This window comes from Dermacentor andersoni, chromosome 3 (assembly GCF_023375885.2).
Source record: "Dermacentor andersoni chromosome 3, qqDerAnde1_hic_scaffold, whole genome shotgun sequence".
NCBI classification, from domain to species: domain Eukaryota; kingdom Metazoa; phylum Arthropoda; class Arachnida; order Ixodida; family Ixodidae; genus Dermacentor; species Dermacentor andersoni.
Window position 1 is genome coordinate 102006917 of NC_092816.1, and position 14773 is coordinate 102021689.

Genomic DNA, 14773 nt, shown 5'->3' on the forward strand with positions numbered 1-14773 from the left:
TTTAGTAGCTGAGATGATGTTGGACGCATGCAGAAGCCCATTAAGATATTGAGAGATAGTGACACCTAGATATTTAGGCGAAATAACTGCCTCAATGTGAGTGTTAGCAAAGGTGTATGGAAAAAGGAGAGGGTAACGATAACGAGTGCAAGACAATGGTTTACATTTAGTTGGATTTCAACCATTAGCCAAAGATCAAATCAGCTTAAAATATTATTTCCGTCGCGCTGCCCTGTGACATGGTTGTTAGCGTTAGTTATTGACGGTATTTTCTGTTTTCTCCTAATAAGTTCCGCTATGTTTCTTTGCAGAATATTTGCAGCGATCATACTGTTTGTTGTAATTACCGCAACATTTGTAGACCACTTCGCGAGACAACAGTCTGAGTGGAGAAAACAGCATGGTAAGTGCACTGGATAATTGCCTGTGTTACATTATTTTTTCGTGAAAAGCGCAGATCACCGCTTATGCAGTGGCAAACTTCAATTAGATCCATTGACTTTCCTGATATTTTGCCACGCAATAGCTGATGGCGACATTCTAAATACATTCGAAGTTTCATTTTTAGTTTAAGAACACTATTTATTAATGCTACTACAAAATGTTAGTAAATTTTTTTTGTTAAATTGGAAAAGTAACGGCACAAGATGCATGGCCCGCAGTAACACCAGATAATTATTTTTATTGAAATGACATTGATTAGGAATCTCCAGTGACCGATACTGCCGTTCTGTCTAAGCAACTCAGAAAAGGGAGAAATACGAACAAAAGTAAACCACAGGCAGGTCAGCCAGTGTTCTTTGAAGAAATGGAGCTTCTCAATACGACACATCGTAATGCAATGTGAGCTAAATGTTATTGTTACCCCCATGAACTTTGAATTAATAATGGCATGACGTGGGGCATAACACGAAGCTTTCTTTTTTTCGGGAGATGTCCTGCCTTGCTGCTTCGTTTTGCTCCTCCTTCATAAACATTAGGAGGAAGGGGCGGGTGGGAGGGAGAAGGTGGTTTACGTAAAAAATTCGGTTGTTGTTTTGACTTTGGGACACTGCCTCTGGATAAGCCTCTTGCATAACACCTGTTAAATTTTGGCATCACTGTCGAGTAGCATAATAAAGGAGTAACTTGAACGCAAGTGCAGTTTGCCTCAAAGTTTGAGGACACTTTTCTCGAAACTGACGTTTGTAAGCATACGATTTTCCCTAAGTTGATATTACTTAGCTACCAGTCAGCGTAAATTTCGCAGCTCCGATGCATGATGAAGGTCGATAGTTAAAAAATATTAATTTGTGAGGCACCGTTAGGTAGCTAACATTAAAAATGCTGCGAGTTTTCGAGCAAGTAATACGCGCACCCTCAATTAGTCGAGCTGATAAGATAAGCTGATGATGGGATTTATAATAAATACCAACTCCTTCACCTGGTATTTGTTTTAAGTTTGTTATATGTGCCTATGTATCTTCAAGTTAATGTTCGTTGGTTGACAGCATTCAAGGCTGCGCACCTCTGTGGGTGTGGGTGCTCTGGCACGACACTTTCCCAGATACAGGAGAGATTGCTGGAGGTGATCACACAAACAATTTACCTGGACAAGCAACACTTAAAACTAGCTTTAGAAAAGCAGCGCAAGTGCAAGTTTCCGTGCAAAGCAACGACGCCATATATTTTACGTGTCAATGGGCAAGCATTTATATAGAAAGAAATGCGCTTTTTTACGCATGTTATATGAATCTGATCGGTAGTTTCATTTGCTTGCTGAACTCTACATGTTTGTCCGTGTCCTTCTACTCTTTTTCGTGTTTCGCCTTACTCATGCTTTATAGGCATGTTATCGGGCTCTTTACACTGTATTCAACGTTTTTCATAGTGGTTCTCGCCGAAAATTTCACTTACGCTGTGTCGATGGGCTTCTGCGGCCACTTATATGTCCTAATCTCCAATCAAAGTGAATACAAATAATGGTTCTACAGGATAAACGCAACAATGTAAAAAAATCTGTTGTTTATGACTTATGAGATAGGCAAAAGCCAAGTGTCGACTAACGAGCAAATCAGCCCCTTTATGAGCAGAACAAAATAATTAATAAGAAGGAAAACATATATTTTATTTTTGTTCATGACAAACTGCAGCAGCCTTAAAAAGATTTCATTCACACATTCTATTTTTTTTAATTGAAAAGCTTGTATATCTAATACCTCTTATCATGGAATAGATTTCAGTTGATGTCGGTTTGCAAGATTCATATTTAAGAATAAATATTTATTTATTATGCTTGGTTTTGGCCGACTTGGTGATATCAGGTAAAGCGATATTCTTGAACAGAATGAGGCGGCCAGTGTATATACATTGTGTGGCTCTCTGAACACGCCTAGTGCTGTAAGACCGGGCGCCCATAGCCGTACCCATAATCGACGTATGTATGTATGTATGTATGTATGTATGTATGTATATATGTATGTATGTATGTATGTATGTATGTATGTATGTATGTATGTATGTATGTAATTATGCATGCATGTATGTATGTATGTATGTATGTATGTATGCATGCATGTATGTATGTATGTGTCATGCACACATGTCTATCTAATCTACCTGCCTATTTGCCTACATGTATGTCTTCCAGTGTGCCTATCTAACGATAATGTCAATTTGTTCCCATCATCGTTCTGGCGAATGCACTCACAAACAGAATGAGGAAGTCACGTTCCTGGGTCCCTATTCAGGGAAGACATTTAGAGCAGAATCATTTCTACGAGCAAATTCCAGACAATCCTCATGCTAGATATACTACCTGCGAAGGCATCTAGCCAATGGAAAATACCCCTTTTACCAAAGAAATACTTCGTCAATTGGGCTCTTGAAACATATACTGACAAATATGTGGTACTGCTTTCCAGGTGTCCTGTTGCAAGTCGTCGGGGCCTTCTCAGCGGAATCCAACACACGCATGTTGCTCAATGCAGCCGACAAAAATCAATTTGACCAGCAGTCTCTGCAGTTCTTGCACGGCATGCGACTTTTCTGCAATGTGCACATAGTGCTCGGGCATACCTTCGTGATTACTTCTGACAGCTTTTGTAAGTGCGTCACGCATGTTTGTGACTTTTTGCCCGGTGCATTGCGTTGCTTTTCACGGATCCTTCCTGACAGCAACAGTAGTAACCCTGTCACGAAAATGTTTCTTCACAATGGGGATATAGCAATATTTAAAGATATATGTATATGTTTGACATTTTCTCTTCCACTTCCATTTTTTTATACCGTAAAGCAGCATGCATTACTTACGTGGCGGGAGACTGAATGAACTCCTAGCCTTCCTTGCTAGGAGACAATACCTTGTTGAAAGCATCTTCGCCTGGGCCTTCTGTGGAGATCACGAGTGCACGCAGGAAGATATTGGTTTTCATTAGTACGTTCAGTGCATACAAGTGCAAACGTTTGCTTTCTGAATCTTGTTTAATCATGCTCTTGCAGCAGGAATTCTGAACATGTTCATTGCCACATCAGAGTGGCGATCAATGATCTTGGCCGCAGGTTTCAACACAATTGACACATTCCTATTTATGAGGTAAGCAATCTTGTTGTACTCGCCGATTTTCCGCATTAATACTAAGATGCAGTGCTTACCCGTACATCTCCCTTTCGTTACTGTTTCTTGGTGGTGAATTTGGTCTGCGGCTATACAATTATATTGACAGACCAACCTTTCATGCGCACAGCCCCTTAAAATTTGATTACACGTTAGGAGGAAAAAAGGCGAAGCAGCTGCAAATGTAAATTTATAGTTATTGAAATGCAGCTCGAATCCAGAACGAACGGTAATTGGGCAAACGCTGTCTCACAAGCGGCTAAGCTTTTCTGAAAATTAAATGTTATATAAGGAAACGCGCTAATCGCAGCTCACACGCCGAATCGTAAAGACCCGCATGCTAGAAGGAACGCTAGAAGCATTCCACATCTGATATAACTGAAAGCACTCTAGTGGACAAATATTTATCACTTGCACTTTCAGAGAAAAAATGTCTAGATAAGACATACACGCCCTCCCCGATGCGCTTTCTCCGTGTTTAAACCACTGCTTCCTTGGCCTCTTCACCCAGCCTTGGCATAAGTTTTTCATACTTTCTAATCGCTATTAACTTACTCCTTTCGCCTTATATTCGTACCACTGATCCGGCACTTATTCACCATCCGTGTTTCTCACGAGTAATGAGCCCCGGTCGGATGTGGCGTTTGACTAAATTTGCGCGCAACATGTGTTGTTACTTCACTCACATGATTTATCACACATGTGAATGTTAGCCATCTAGTGAATTCCGCGGAAACTTACATGGTGTGTTACGGTAATGGTAAGATCAATTTAGATTTACAACTGCTTGCCCGTATGAGACGACGCTATAACTTCGTCAAGTTTTAGTGAACACTTCGATCATGTGTTCACCAGGATAATTGTTACTATGGAACTCGTTAAATATTCGTCTTACTTTACCATCCACAGAGAAGAGAAAGTTTAATGATACGAAATGCGGAGAGGTCAACCGGAGGTACATTCCTCTAGCCACCTACTTGGCGCTGGGGAAGGGGAAGAGGGAATGAGGAGAGCGTAATGGGTGACCGTTGAATATTTAAAAAGCACGGCTTTGGACTGTAGGCTGTGAGCAGGCCTTATCGCTTGTGATATGGTATTTGCATACAGCCACAGACAAATATTGTGAGCGACAATGCAAGGATGAATAACAATGGAAACGTCGCAATATGTAAATGAAGGGTCCGGCACATTGTACCTACCACGTGTTTCGTTTCGAAGCGTCCTTCTCCAAAACTAACCTTCGCTTACAGGGACAGACATCAAGGACCTCTTCTTCCGAATTTTTCTTTGTGGGACTGAAGTTTGTTTTGCACGTGTGTTGCTTTACGGTTGCGCGGGTTCTATTTAAGGGTTATTGCATCCAGGTCATTACAACCTTTGCAGTTTCCAAAAAGCGCTTTTTGCGTTCTAATCTTACATTTAATTCAAATAAGACTAAAGAAAGCATAGAAGTTTCGCAAGTAGTTGACGATGGCATTGGTGTGTCAGATTCCTAGTTTTCATATTTAGTATAATCGTATACCCATTTTGTCTTGGGACGATTTCATGGGTAGTCAGTTAGGATGGATGGATGGATACAACTTTCTTGTACGTCCGGCAAGGTTTAACGCGACCCGGGCTCAGGTCTCCCACGGCGTAACGTCAAGGCCCTGCCTCAACGCCGCCTCACGGGCTTGCTGGACTGCCCACATCTGGATTCCGAGGTCTGAGCTGCGCAGAGCGGCGGCGCACCTCGACGACAGGGTCTCCGGAGTAACTACCATCCCTCCTATAGCTACATTGCACTCACACAGCATGTGTTTGAGTGTTGCTGGTCCTTCCTAGCACAATTTGCACGTGTCGTCCTGATGCTTATCTGGGAAGATACGTTTCAGACGGAATGGATTAGGCAAGGTGTTCGTCTGGAGTTGTCGCCAGGCGACGGCCTGCCTTCTGTTCAATTTGGGACTCGGCGGTGGGTATATCCTTCTGGCGTTCAAATATGCACTGGTTATGCCGTTGTCTCTGGTGAGCCTGTCCCGTTGTACTCGAGAAGCGTCTGCTATCGTGCGAGAGGCGTTGCCCTGTACGGAGCGGCGGGTCATGTCTCGCGCCGCCCGGTGCGCCGGCTCGTTTAGGTTCGGGAGCGCGTCACCTTCCGTGGTGACGTGCGCGGGGAACCATATGAGAGCGAGCAGAATGGTATTTCAGCGCATACCTTCGAGATCTTCTCGGAAGAACAACAAAAATAAAATTTAAGGAATTGTGCAGATCCTATACCCTCAAGGAATTGGTGTTATAGGAGGCATTTTGCAGGTAACTGGCTATCAACTGTGGTTTGGGGTACGGCAACTGTACCAGGTGGACGAACGTTTCCTTCTAAATTGAGCAGCTATGTGCATGGGTCGTCAGCACATGTGTGGGAAGCCAGACGCTCTAAGATGACCGCGTTCAAGATGACCGTGTGGTGGAAATGGCGTGATTTCTACTGCGGCCATTCGATGTGAGCTTACGACACAGTGATTCTGGGTTCTGCAAACGTAGTGGACAAGCGCAAGGGGGAAAAAGACTGGTTGTGTCGTCATTAGCGACTACTTTATGCAATAGTGTGAGGCTATGAGTATGCCACGTGGTGTATAATAAAATGACGATGGATTTTGCTCCGGCGAAGAAATGTTAAGTTATGATGGACTTGGAGAATCATGGAGTCTCAAGAACGTCGTGCAATTTCGACGTAGCGTAAGCTGCTAAGAGGAAAGCACTGTCGAAAATGGGCTGGTCCTGGTAATAGTGTAGTTTTACATAGTGTCTAAAAGTGCGAGATACCCCAAGGAAAGATGGCGAATAATTTGCACGGGCCGCACGCAGCCACTGTTTCAAAGTGCTCGCTGGCTTTGGAACGCTAGGGATAAGTATGCGACTCATTGTAATTACCGTATTTTGAAACTGTCTGCTTGAAAGTGTTGGGTGACGCGGCAATAGGGGTTTTTAATATGCTGGCGTGTGAGGTGAAGACACTGCCTACCCAGATAGTCGCACGACATTCTGCAGAGACCAGGAAAAACGTTAGCCAAGTTGTCAAAGTTGCGTCGTGGCTTTGCACGCAATGTGACAACGCAATCAACGTGCCAAGGCATGAGGCATCGTGGTATGAAGCAAAAGCCCGCTGTTTTCTAGAACATACTATGAACTGCCGAACGCAAACTGGGGGTGTTGTAGCACTACCACCTAAGCAAGCAAAACGGCAAGGAGGAAACTGAAGGGATAAAGATGAAATCGAAGTTTTGGCGGTGGTGCGATCTGTCCATGTTCGCGAGAGCGACCATGTGCAACCTGTTCCTGGCAACTAGGCTGTGTTATGTTTTGCAGTTTCTGTGTATGTCGCAGCTTATCCTGCAGATGTGCTAGCGCATATTCGCGGTTTATATATGGGCTTCGGGTTCGGAACACATTAGTAGAAGTAACATGTTCAAGTGTGTCAATACAACGACTTTTGCGAACAGTTATGCAAATGCGACTGCAAAACATGCTGCCAGAGTTTTGTCGCTATGCGGTGCGATGGGCAGAATTATCAGTCACTTCGCATTGTAAAAATGCAATTTTCATTGAAAAGCTTTCCACCTGCGAATCGGAATGCCCTGTATAAATGTTTCATTGACGTGCTATTACCAAAGCAAGTTCATAGAGCAAAACACTCTGCAGGTCAAGGACAGAATGATTACAAGTGAGTCAAGCAACTATCAATCGAACGAACGACAAAGCACTTTTTATTTGAAATACGACACAATTTCAGTCAGAACTTCGCTGCTAGATAACGGCTTCTTTGTGACATAGACAGTGAACTGCAGCCTCTGCGTTATACCGGACACAAAGAACACACGCTCGTAGACTGCTAAGATGCAACATTTCATTGGAACGTTGTTCAGCGCTAACTTAAAGAAGAGGTTCCCATAACGCCACGCGGTATTTAATTCTTAGCTGGAGGCAGTGAGGACGGCGTCTCCAACACGCATGCTCATGGCCCTCAGCCTTTCGACCTTCCATATGGAAGGATGTCATGCCGATATCGAGGCATGTTCTGGAAGAGAAAACTTTGTTGAAAGCGTTGCTTACATCTGAGAGGCCTATATAGCTTAAATTGAGCCATCACATTAACTCGCCTTACTGATGAAGTTTCACGAAGAAGATTTACCTTCCGCTATTTATTTTCTTTATTGATGCGTGTCTGTATATAAAGAAAACTACTTGAACAGCGGTATTGCTGAAGTTCTGCAGGCAATAAAGAAAGAATAATAGTAAAGAACGCGGCCTAAAGTTTGTATCCCCACAGGGCTTCTGCGGCCGATGCCAGAGGTTCAATTCAGGCATTGGTCACTGATTACTCATTTTGTTTTTACTAAAGCGACGTGACCCGAGATTCTATATACCTACCTATCTACCACGAAGAATGCTTCGAAATAATAGAAAAAAAAGTTCACCATCCCGGACCTGTGAAACGGGATGTCGAGCGAAGCCGTTGAAAACCACCACCACAACTGCCGAGGGGGGTATGCAATGATACATGGCTTTAGAATAATGATAGGAATGGGAGTTTGATAGCATGCCACCGTCCATAGTGCATCTGCAACAACATTGAAATCAGTTGCTAGCCTGGTTATCTTATATACGAATGGCTATGCATGGCACACCCCGTATAGCAAGGCGATGTCAGCGCGAGGACTTGCGCAACAGTAATCTTTATCGAGAAACGTATGCGGGGAACGCTGCCTGCTGCACATTGTTATCACAAGCGCCTTATCATCAATTATGTTGTTCGGATGGTCGTTTTGGGCTTGTTATTTATTCAAACGAGTGCTGTTTCGTGTGTTGTGTGCGTGATTCCAAAGAATATAGGCACTTTTCGTTTCATTTTGCTGAGTGCGTGAAGCTTGTTTCACCTCCACCTGCCCACATTTTTGCTTACGGAAGATGCCACGAGAAATTCCTACCATTGAGAGGCTACCAGTTTCGCTATAAAAGACGTCAATAATGCCCGGATTGGCGTCAAATTTATCAGGGGTGTTCCTGTAAACAAAGTAAGTTAATGGCTTCGAGAAGAACATATCGTACATATCGGTGTGGGTGGGAATCCAACCGGTGCCTCCGGGGCGCGAGACTAACACGCTTTCCCAGGCCACGACGTGTCCGCGGTTCTGGCGGAGTAAAGGTGCGTCCAGTGCGTTCCTCATTGCGCACGTCACATCGCAGCCACCTGGCTGGTAAAAGGTGGGGCTTCTTTCGCCAATCGGACCATAGTGGCAGTGTTCATGAAGCGAGCTAAAGACGAAGACAACAGGACGGGCGCTGAACTGCAAACCAGCGTTTATTTCAAACGGTCGTAAAACTTATGCTCTGCACATGAGGTACATCATGTACGCAGCAGCATACAAAAGATTGTAAAAGTCAATCAGTTCGCACAAAATGATTGTGTAGTCAATCCGTTCACTTGTGTCGATACCTCGAAAGAAAAGTCGATTCTCTATCGTTCAAAGCCAAATACGGACAGCTGACACGCTTATCACCTGCTTTCCTTAAAGAATACGGTTCGACTACTTCCCGTTCTCTTACTGATTTTTCTTTGCTCAAAAAACTTGCGCGTTTCACGAACACTGGCAAGGAGAACGAAGTCGCCCAAATCAAGGTATTGTTGACCATAATGTTTTAGCGTTCCCACACGTGAGAAGTCTTGAGTGTCACTGCCGAAGTTTTTAAAGTACGACCTATTCCGCTAGACTGCAGCACCAGCAGTTGCAGCACCCATCGAGCAAGCATCCACACTCAGGAAAGTCCGGGAGGGTACCAAAAGAATCGGTCGCTCTAACAAGCAACACAATATACTAGGCCTTCGTGTATTTCAATTATTTAAAACAATCAGCATATCGACAGGCCATTATTAAAACCATCACCATAAAGCTTAAACGCCCCGAAGAGATCCAGCACTTTTCCTTTCAGGTTAGCGGTTCAGTTCGCTTCTGGTATATTAATTGTCGTTTTCGTACACTTATGGGTGTATATAATAAGGCGTTTCCACAAAACAAACGTAGCGGTTTGTATGTGATTACTTGTAAACTTCGTACAAAGCAGTGTGTTTGATTACCTCCTTGATATGTTCCATAGAAGTTGACTTTTCGCCTTAGGCGAAGGGGCTGCCTGATCGAGAGTAAGACGGTATGAGAGCCAGCAGACTTTTTCGACGAGATTATATTTTTTTGGAAATGTGACTAATTTACCAAGTTTGTAATCGATGAGCGAGTACACGAAGTAACGGACGTAGAGGGACACAATTTTCGTCAAAACTGAGATGTTTGAACCACTTTTCCAGCGGATTTTTGCTATGCCATACTCTAAAGAAGTGCAACATAAGCAGACCTGCCGTGTTCATCATTGTGATTCTTAGAAGGCTCATCAGGTGAGAAACTTGTGCTATATATGATCGTCTGTAGGTGGACAAATGAAATAAGGATGCCAAAAGCACTTACGATATTTTATGAACCGTCAAAGACGATAGAAACAGCCTGCACACATACCTAAGAGCTGCCTTTATTGGATGCTTGTTTCTTGAACCTTGGGATCGCCACAAATGTAGACGCGCACATGTCTTGGAAGAATAGTGACATGACTATTACTACATTTCATTCTTTTGCGTTCCGTGACGTTTATAGACCTCAAAACTTCAGAAAAAGTACTCGTAATTCTCAGAGCGCCTTAGGAAATTCTCTACAGTTGCTTTTATGGGAAACTGTTTCGGTGTAGTTTCACAGGAGGTCTAGGGGCATAATATCATGAGGTGGTAGTTGATGAGGCCATAGCAAAACATGATGTTTTGGCCGCCGCTCCGGCACACTCGGTCCTCTACTCCGCTGTTATATTTGACCTGTCAAAGAGCGGCAACGTGCAACACATGTGACAGTGTCAGAGTGATTGAGTTGGAGCAAGCATTAGAACGTTAGGATCATCTGCTCCCACAGGACAACCTTCAGTGTCAAGACATAGGTAGCTCCGTAGAAACGAAACCGAGAGCAGTTCGTATAAAAGCAAGTACTGCAAAATATCTTTGTGCGCACTTATGCTTGCCTGTATATCTTCCGGGGTTTCCATGCCTACCAACTTCATTTAACACAAAAATGAAAGGTTGTAAATGTGATGTCGTAATTTCTGTATAGTGAGCACTGCTACACGCATATTAAAGGATGCAGGCCTGCGCGGCAGACGCAGCAGTGTCGTTGTAATTGTCGCAGCGTAAACTGTTGTAGCGCCTCCATACGAAATCCATTTTCCACACCACGCACTACAGTGTCTTCGCGGTGAATTTTTTTTAACGAGAAAGACCTGAACTGTACGCTTGGCGTCGACGGTGAGCTGCAGCTTGTGCTGCTCTCTGCACAGGTCTGCTGAGCCCGACGTTGCCTGGCGGCAGCCGCGCGCGTAGCTCTATGATTCGCTTCTTCAGCAGCCAGAGCCTTTTGAGGAGATACCATAACATGTTCCGAAGAGTTAACACACGTATCTGGAATAAGTGGCGCACATGTCACATCCCTTCACGCGCGGCAGGGTACGTTGTTGATGATGATGCTTATGGTTCTTGGCATCACCTTGGAAACGGCCTACTAAAAATAGTCACCTAGCCTGCTTGAATTAACCAGGTCTCGCTACATGTAACATGCAAGTGGTATGTGCAACTGCTACATGTTGGGACACCTGGTGTAATACAATGGAACTGCCATATTAATATTGTACCTATCAACGCTACGCAACGCGCATGTCGCATCTGGTGTCAAATGGCACGATATGATGCTACTAATGATGACGATGATATTTTCACGATGAGGTGAAGAAGAGAACGACGATGTTCCTGAAGACAAAAAGAGGACACTGCCTGGCTTAGCTCCATTCCGTCTCCGGGAACCTGCGCTCTTTGCAGATATGGTGTAAATAGTTCTGTACCCGTAACATTTGCTGGATCTATTGCCGGGAATAAAAAAATAAACTTAGTTCCCACCAGGATCAAACCCGGGACCGCTGCACGGGAGTCAGCTGCTCTACAACTGAACCAGGCCAGCGCTTGCTAGCCTGGAGCAGAAAATTGCCCTATAATCGCGTCGCAGTGGGCGAGGAGACAGGCGATGTGATATTAGCGCCGAGTAGCATCTACGCGTGCACGTCTTGCGTTGCATTTTGCATATTATTACACCAGGTAGAACTCCATGTAGCAGCTGCACAGGTAGCATTGCAAAGTTGGTAGAGAAGGTCTGAGGAGGAAGTTTAAGAAAATGTATCCGAGTATGACAGAAAAAATATATATTGATTGCCTGATTGAGTCAGGCTGGCTGATTGACGATGTCACTGCCGGGTTTCAAAGCGGGTGCCCATAAATGATCATCATCATCACCTGTTGCATCGTGCCGTATCACTTCTCTTGCGATGTGACATGCGCGCCACGTAGTGGCGTTACATGCAGATTTTGTATTGCAGTTGCATATTATTGCATCAGATAGAACGCCATCTTGGAGATGCACAGCTAGCGGCACGAGGCAGAGAAGCTTTGAGGAAGAAAAAATAGGTTTCAGGAGAAGTATACAAGAATCCTAGAACAAAAATTAAGCGTGGCTGTCCTATGGCAAACACCAGAGATCAGTGCAGCTGGGGGAAGGCCAGTAAAGTAGTGACAAACCGCACACTTACACTCTAAGAAAAGTCTACGCCCTTTGAGTCGTATCTTGCCCCACAAAAATAAATGTCATCTGTCCGCATTTCCTTTATTTAACGCTGCCAGCCCGGTACTTCCCAGTAATGAATGGCATGCGCGTTATCAGCATGACATTGCATTGCCGACAGAAAAGTAGCGGGCGCGGAGTTTTCAAGAAAGGAAACGCAAGCAAGGCAGATGACGATTATTGTTGTGTGGCAGATGTACACCCCAAAGGGGGTAAACCTTTTTTAGAGTGTAGTCTAACTTTTTCTGGGCTTCTCCCAGCTCTGCTGGTATCTGGTGTTTGCGATAACAGAGCCACGCATAATTTTTTCCACTGCGAGAAAGAGGACTGCCGAAGTGAGCGCGCGGGTTTTTATCGTACAGCAATGACGTCACACCACCTGTGTCCCCATCGCGCCGCTCGTTCTCCCATGCTAAGCTCCAACAACCCTTGCCACGTCGCTATGCTGCGCGATGCTATATTTATACTCTGCTTTTAGTCTTTCTCAGCTTTCTCTCCCCCCGCTCGGCGAAGCTGCGAGCGTCAAGAGAAACCCAGTGAGGTTCTAAGCGCTCCACCGTAAAACATATATTACGTACCTGATTGAATCAGTTGGCGCGGCGGCTATGGCACCGCCGCGTTTCAAAGCAGATGCCAATAAAATATCATCATCACCATCATTACCTTCGTGTCGAACGAATTGTTTTGCGATGTGAGGTGCACGCCACATGCAGCGATACGTGCACACTTTACCTAGCAGTTGCATATTATTACACCACGTAGAACGCAATGGAAGAGATGTATAGGTAGCGGTACGAGATAGTTAGAGGTTTGAAGAAGAACAAGTTGTTTAAGGGAGATGTATACAAGAATCCTCGAAAAAACCTATAGCTGTACCTGACTTAATCAAGCTAGCTAGGTGGCTATGTCACCGTCGCGTTTGAATGGATGATATCAATAAACTATCAATATAATAACCTTTATTAGGCGTCGTATCGTGCCACTTCTCTAGCGATGTGATGTGCGTGCAATATATATTGTGTACCTAATTAAATATCGAGGAATAGAGCACAATCAACAAGCTTGGGGTAAATTGAACCTACTGCTAACCTAAATTACTTCCATTTTACTCCTGAGTTATATGTTTTGTTACAGAGTACCGCTTTAGTGAAGGCAATGATATCAATATCATATCTTACGTCTTACGTGACGCTTGATGTGGGGCATGCCGGTAACAACCTCGAAGTATTTCTTTCATTCATAAAATGCTTGCGGCCCAGAAACTCAAGCACCCTGGCATATAATTGTGTGAACTTCGCGCATGTATCCACAATCGGTACAAATTCGTACCTGAGGGGATGAACCCGGCTAGGTTACTATGTTACCACCGTGTTTCAAAGCGAATGCGAACACACTATCACCTTTGTTAGCATACTGTTGTGCCATGTTCGATGTGCGCCGCTTAGCGTCTATACGTGCGCCGTTTGCACTGTAGCTGCATAATATTATGCCACAAGGCACGCCATGTAACACTTGAATAGGTAGTGGCATAGGGTTTCCTACAATATACTAGAGGGCACTCTGGCTCTGCAATCGTTGAGCCACCATTGGAATGATGGGAAATACATAGTTTACCTGATCTTCATACTTGTGGATTCAGACGTCCTTGTACCTTTGTTTATTACGCTTTATATGCCTTCATTATCTTAAATTTCAGACCAATCTGTGCACTTTGAAGTGCCAAAGATGCTGCGCACACGCCGAATGGTTACTAATTGCAACGATTTGCACCTGCCATATCGAAACGCGCCAAGCGTCTCAAGGCACTGGCTTGCCCGTGAACCCGTGAAGAATTCATTAGGGCGTTTCATATCGCTTGCTGATGCATGCGGTCGTGGCGTATTGGTTTCAATATAGGGCTCCTGTGCTAGAGGTCCTGTGCTCGATTCCTGCAGTCAAAGAATTTTAATATAGTTTATTTAATAATTTAATACGTAGTACATTATTGGAAATGACGCGTTGGCGAAGTCCCCAAGCCCTTTGGAGCTAGAAGGATGAAGTTTAGGCTAATCCGTGCGCTTCCCATAATTGAAATGCTTGCTCTACCGCTGCCATTTCAGCTCCTGTGGCTCATTGCAGCGGCAGAGTTCCCTCTGGTATTTATTCTATGAAACACTATTTGTAGCTGTACAAGGTAGAAAGCGAAGTCTTGAGGGTTGGATGGATGGATGAAAAAAACTCCCTCAGGTCTATTTGGTTGCGCTAGTTGCCTAGCCCGAAGCGAGCCGCTCCTACCTTGGGACCGAAAGGCCTATCCTTTCGGCCGCCTCGTGGACCCGTTGGACTGCCCACAGCTGGTAATCTAATGTGAGACTGCATAGAGCTGCGTCCCGCCAATCTTCAGTATTGTCTTTGTCGCTGCGCAACACGGAACAACGCCAGAGAATATGACTAAGATCTATGGTGT

At 44.4% G+C, this 14773-nt stretch overlaps 1 protein-coding gene across 1 annotated transcript in view; it reads left to right on the plus strand.

Annotated features, from left to right (window-relative positions):
• LOC129387327 (nose resistant to fluoxetine protein 6-like) overlaps window positions 1-14773 on the plus strand; it is a 68911-nt gene that overhangs the window by 8041 nt on the left and 46097 nt on the right. The window contains exons 6-9 of the mRNA XM_055076251.1: window positions 312-403; window positions 2904-3083; window positions 3481-3574; window positions 9936-10022. Coding sequence (XP_054932226.1) covers window positions 312-403; window positions 2904-3083; window positions 3481-3574; window positions 9936-10022 — 453 coding nt within the window. The remainder of the gene's footprint in view (window positions 1-311; window positions 404-2903; window positions 3084-3480; window positions 3575-9935; window positions 10023-14773) is intronic.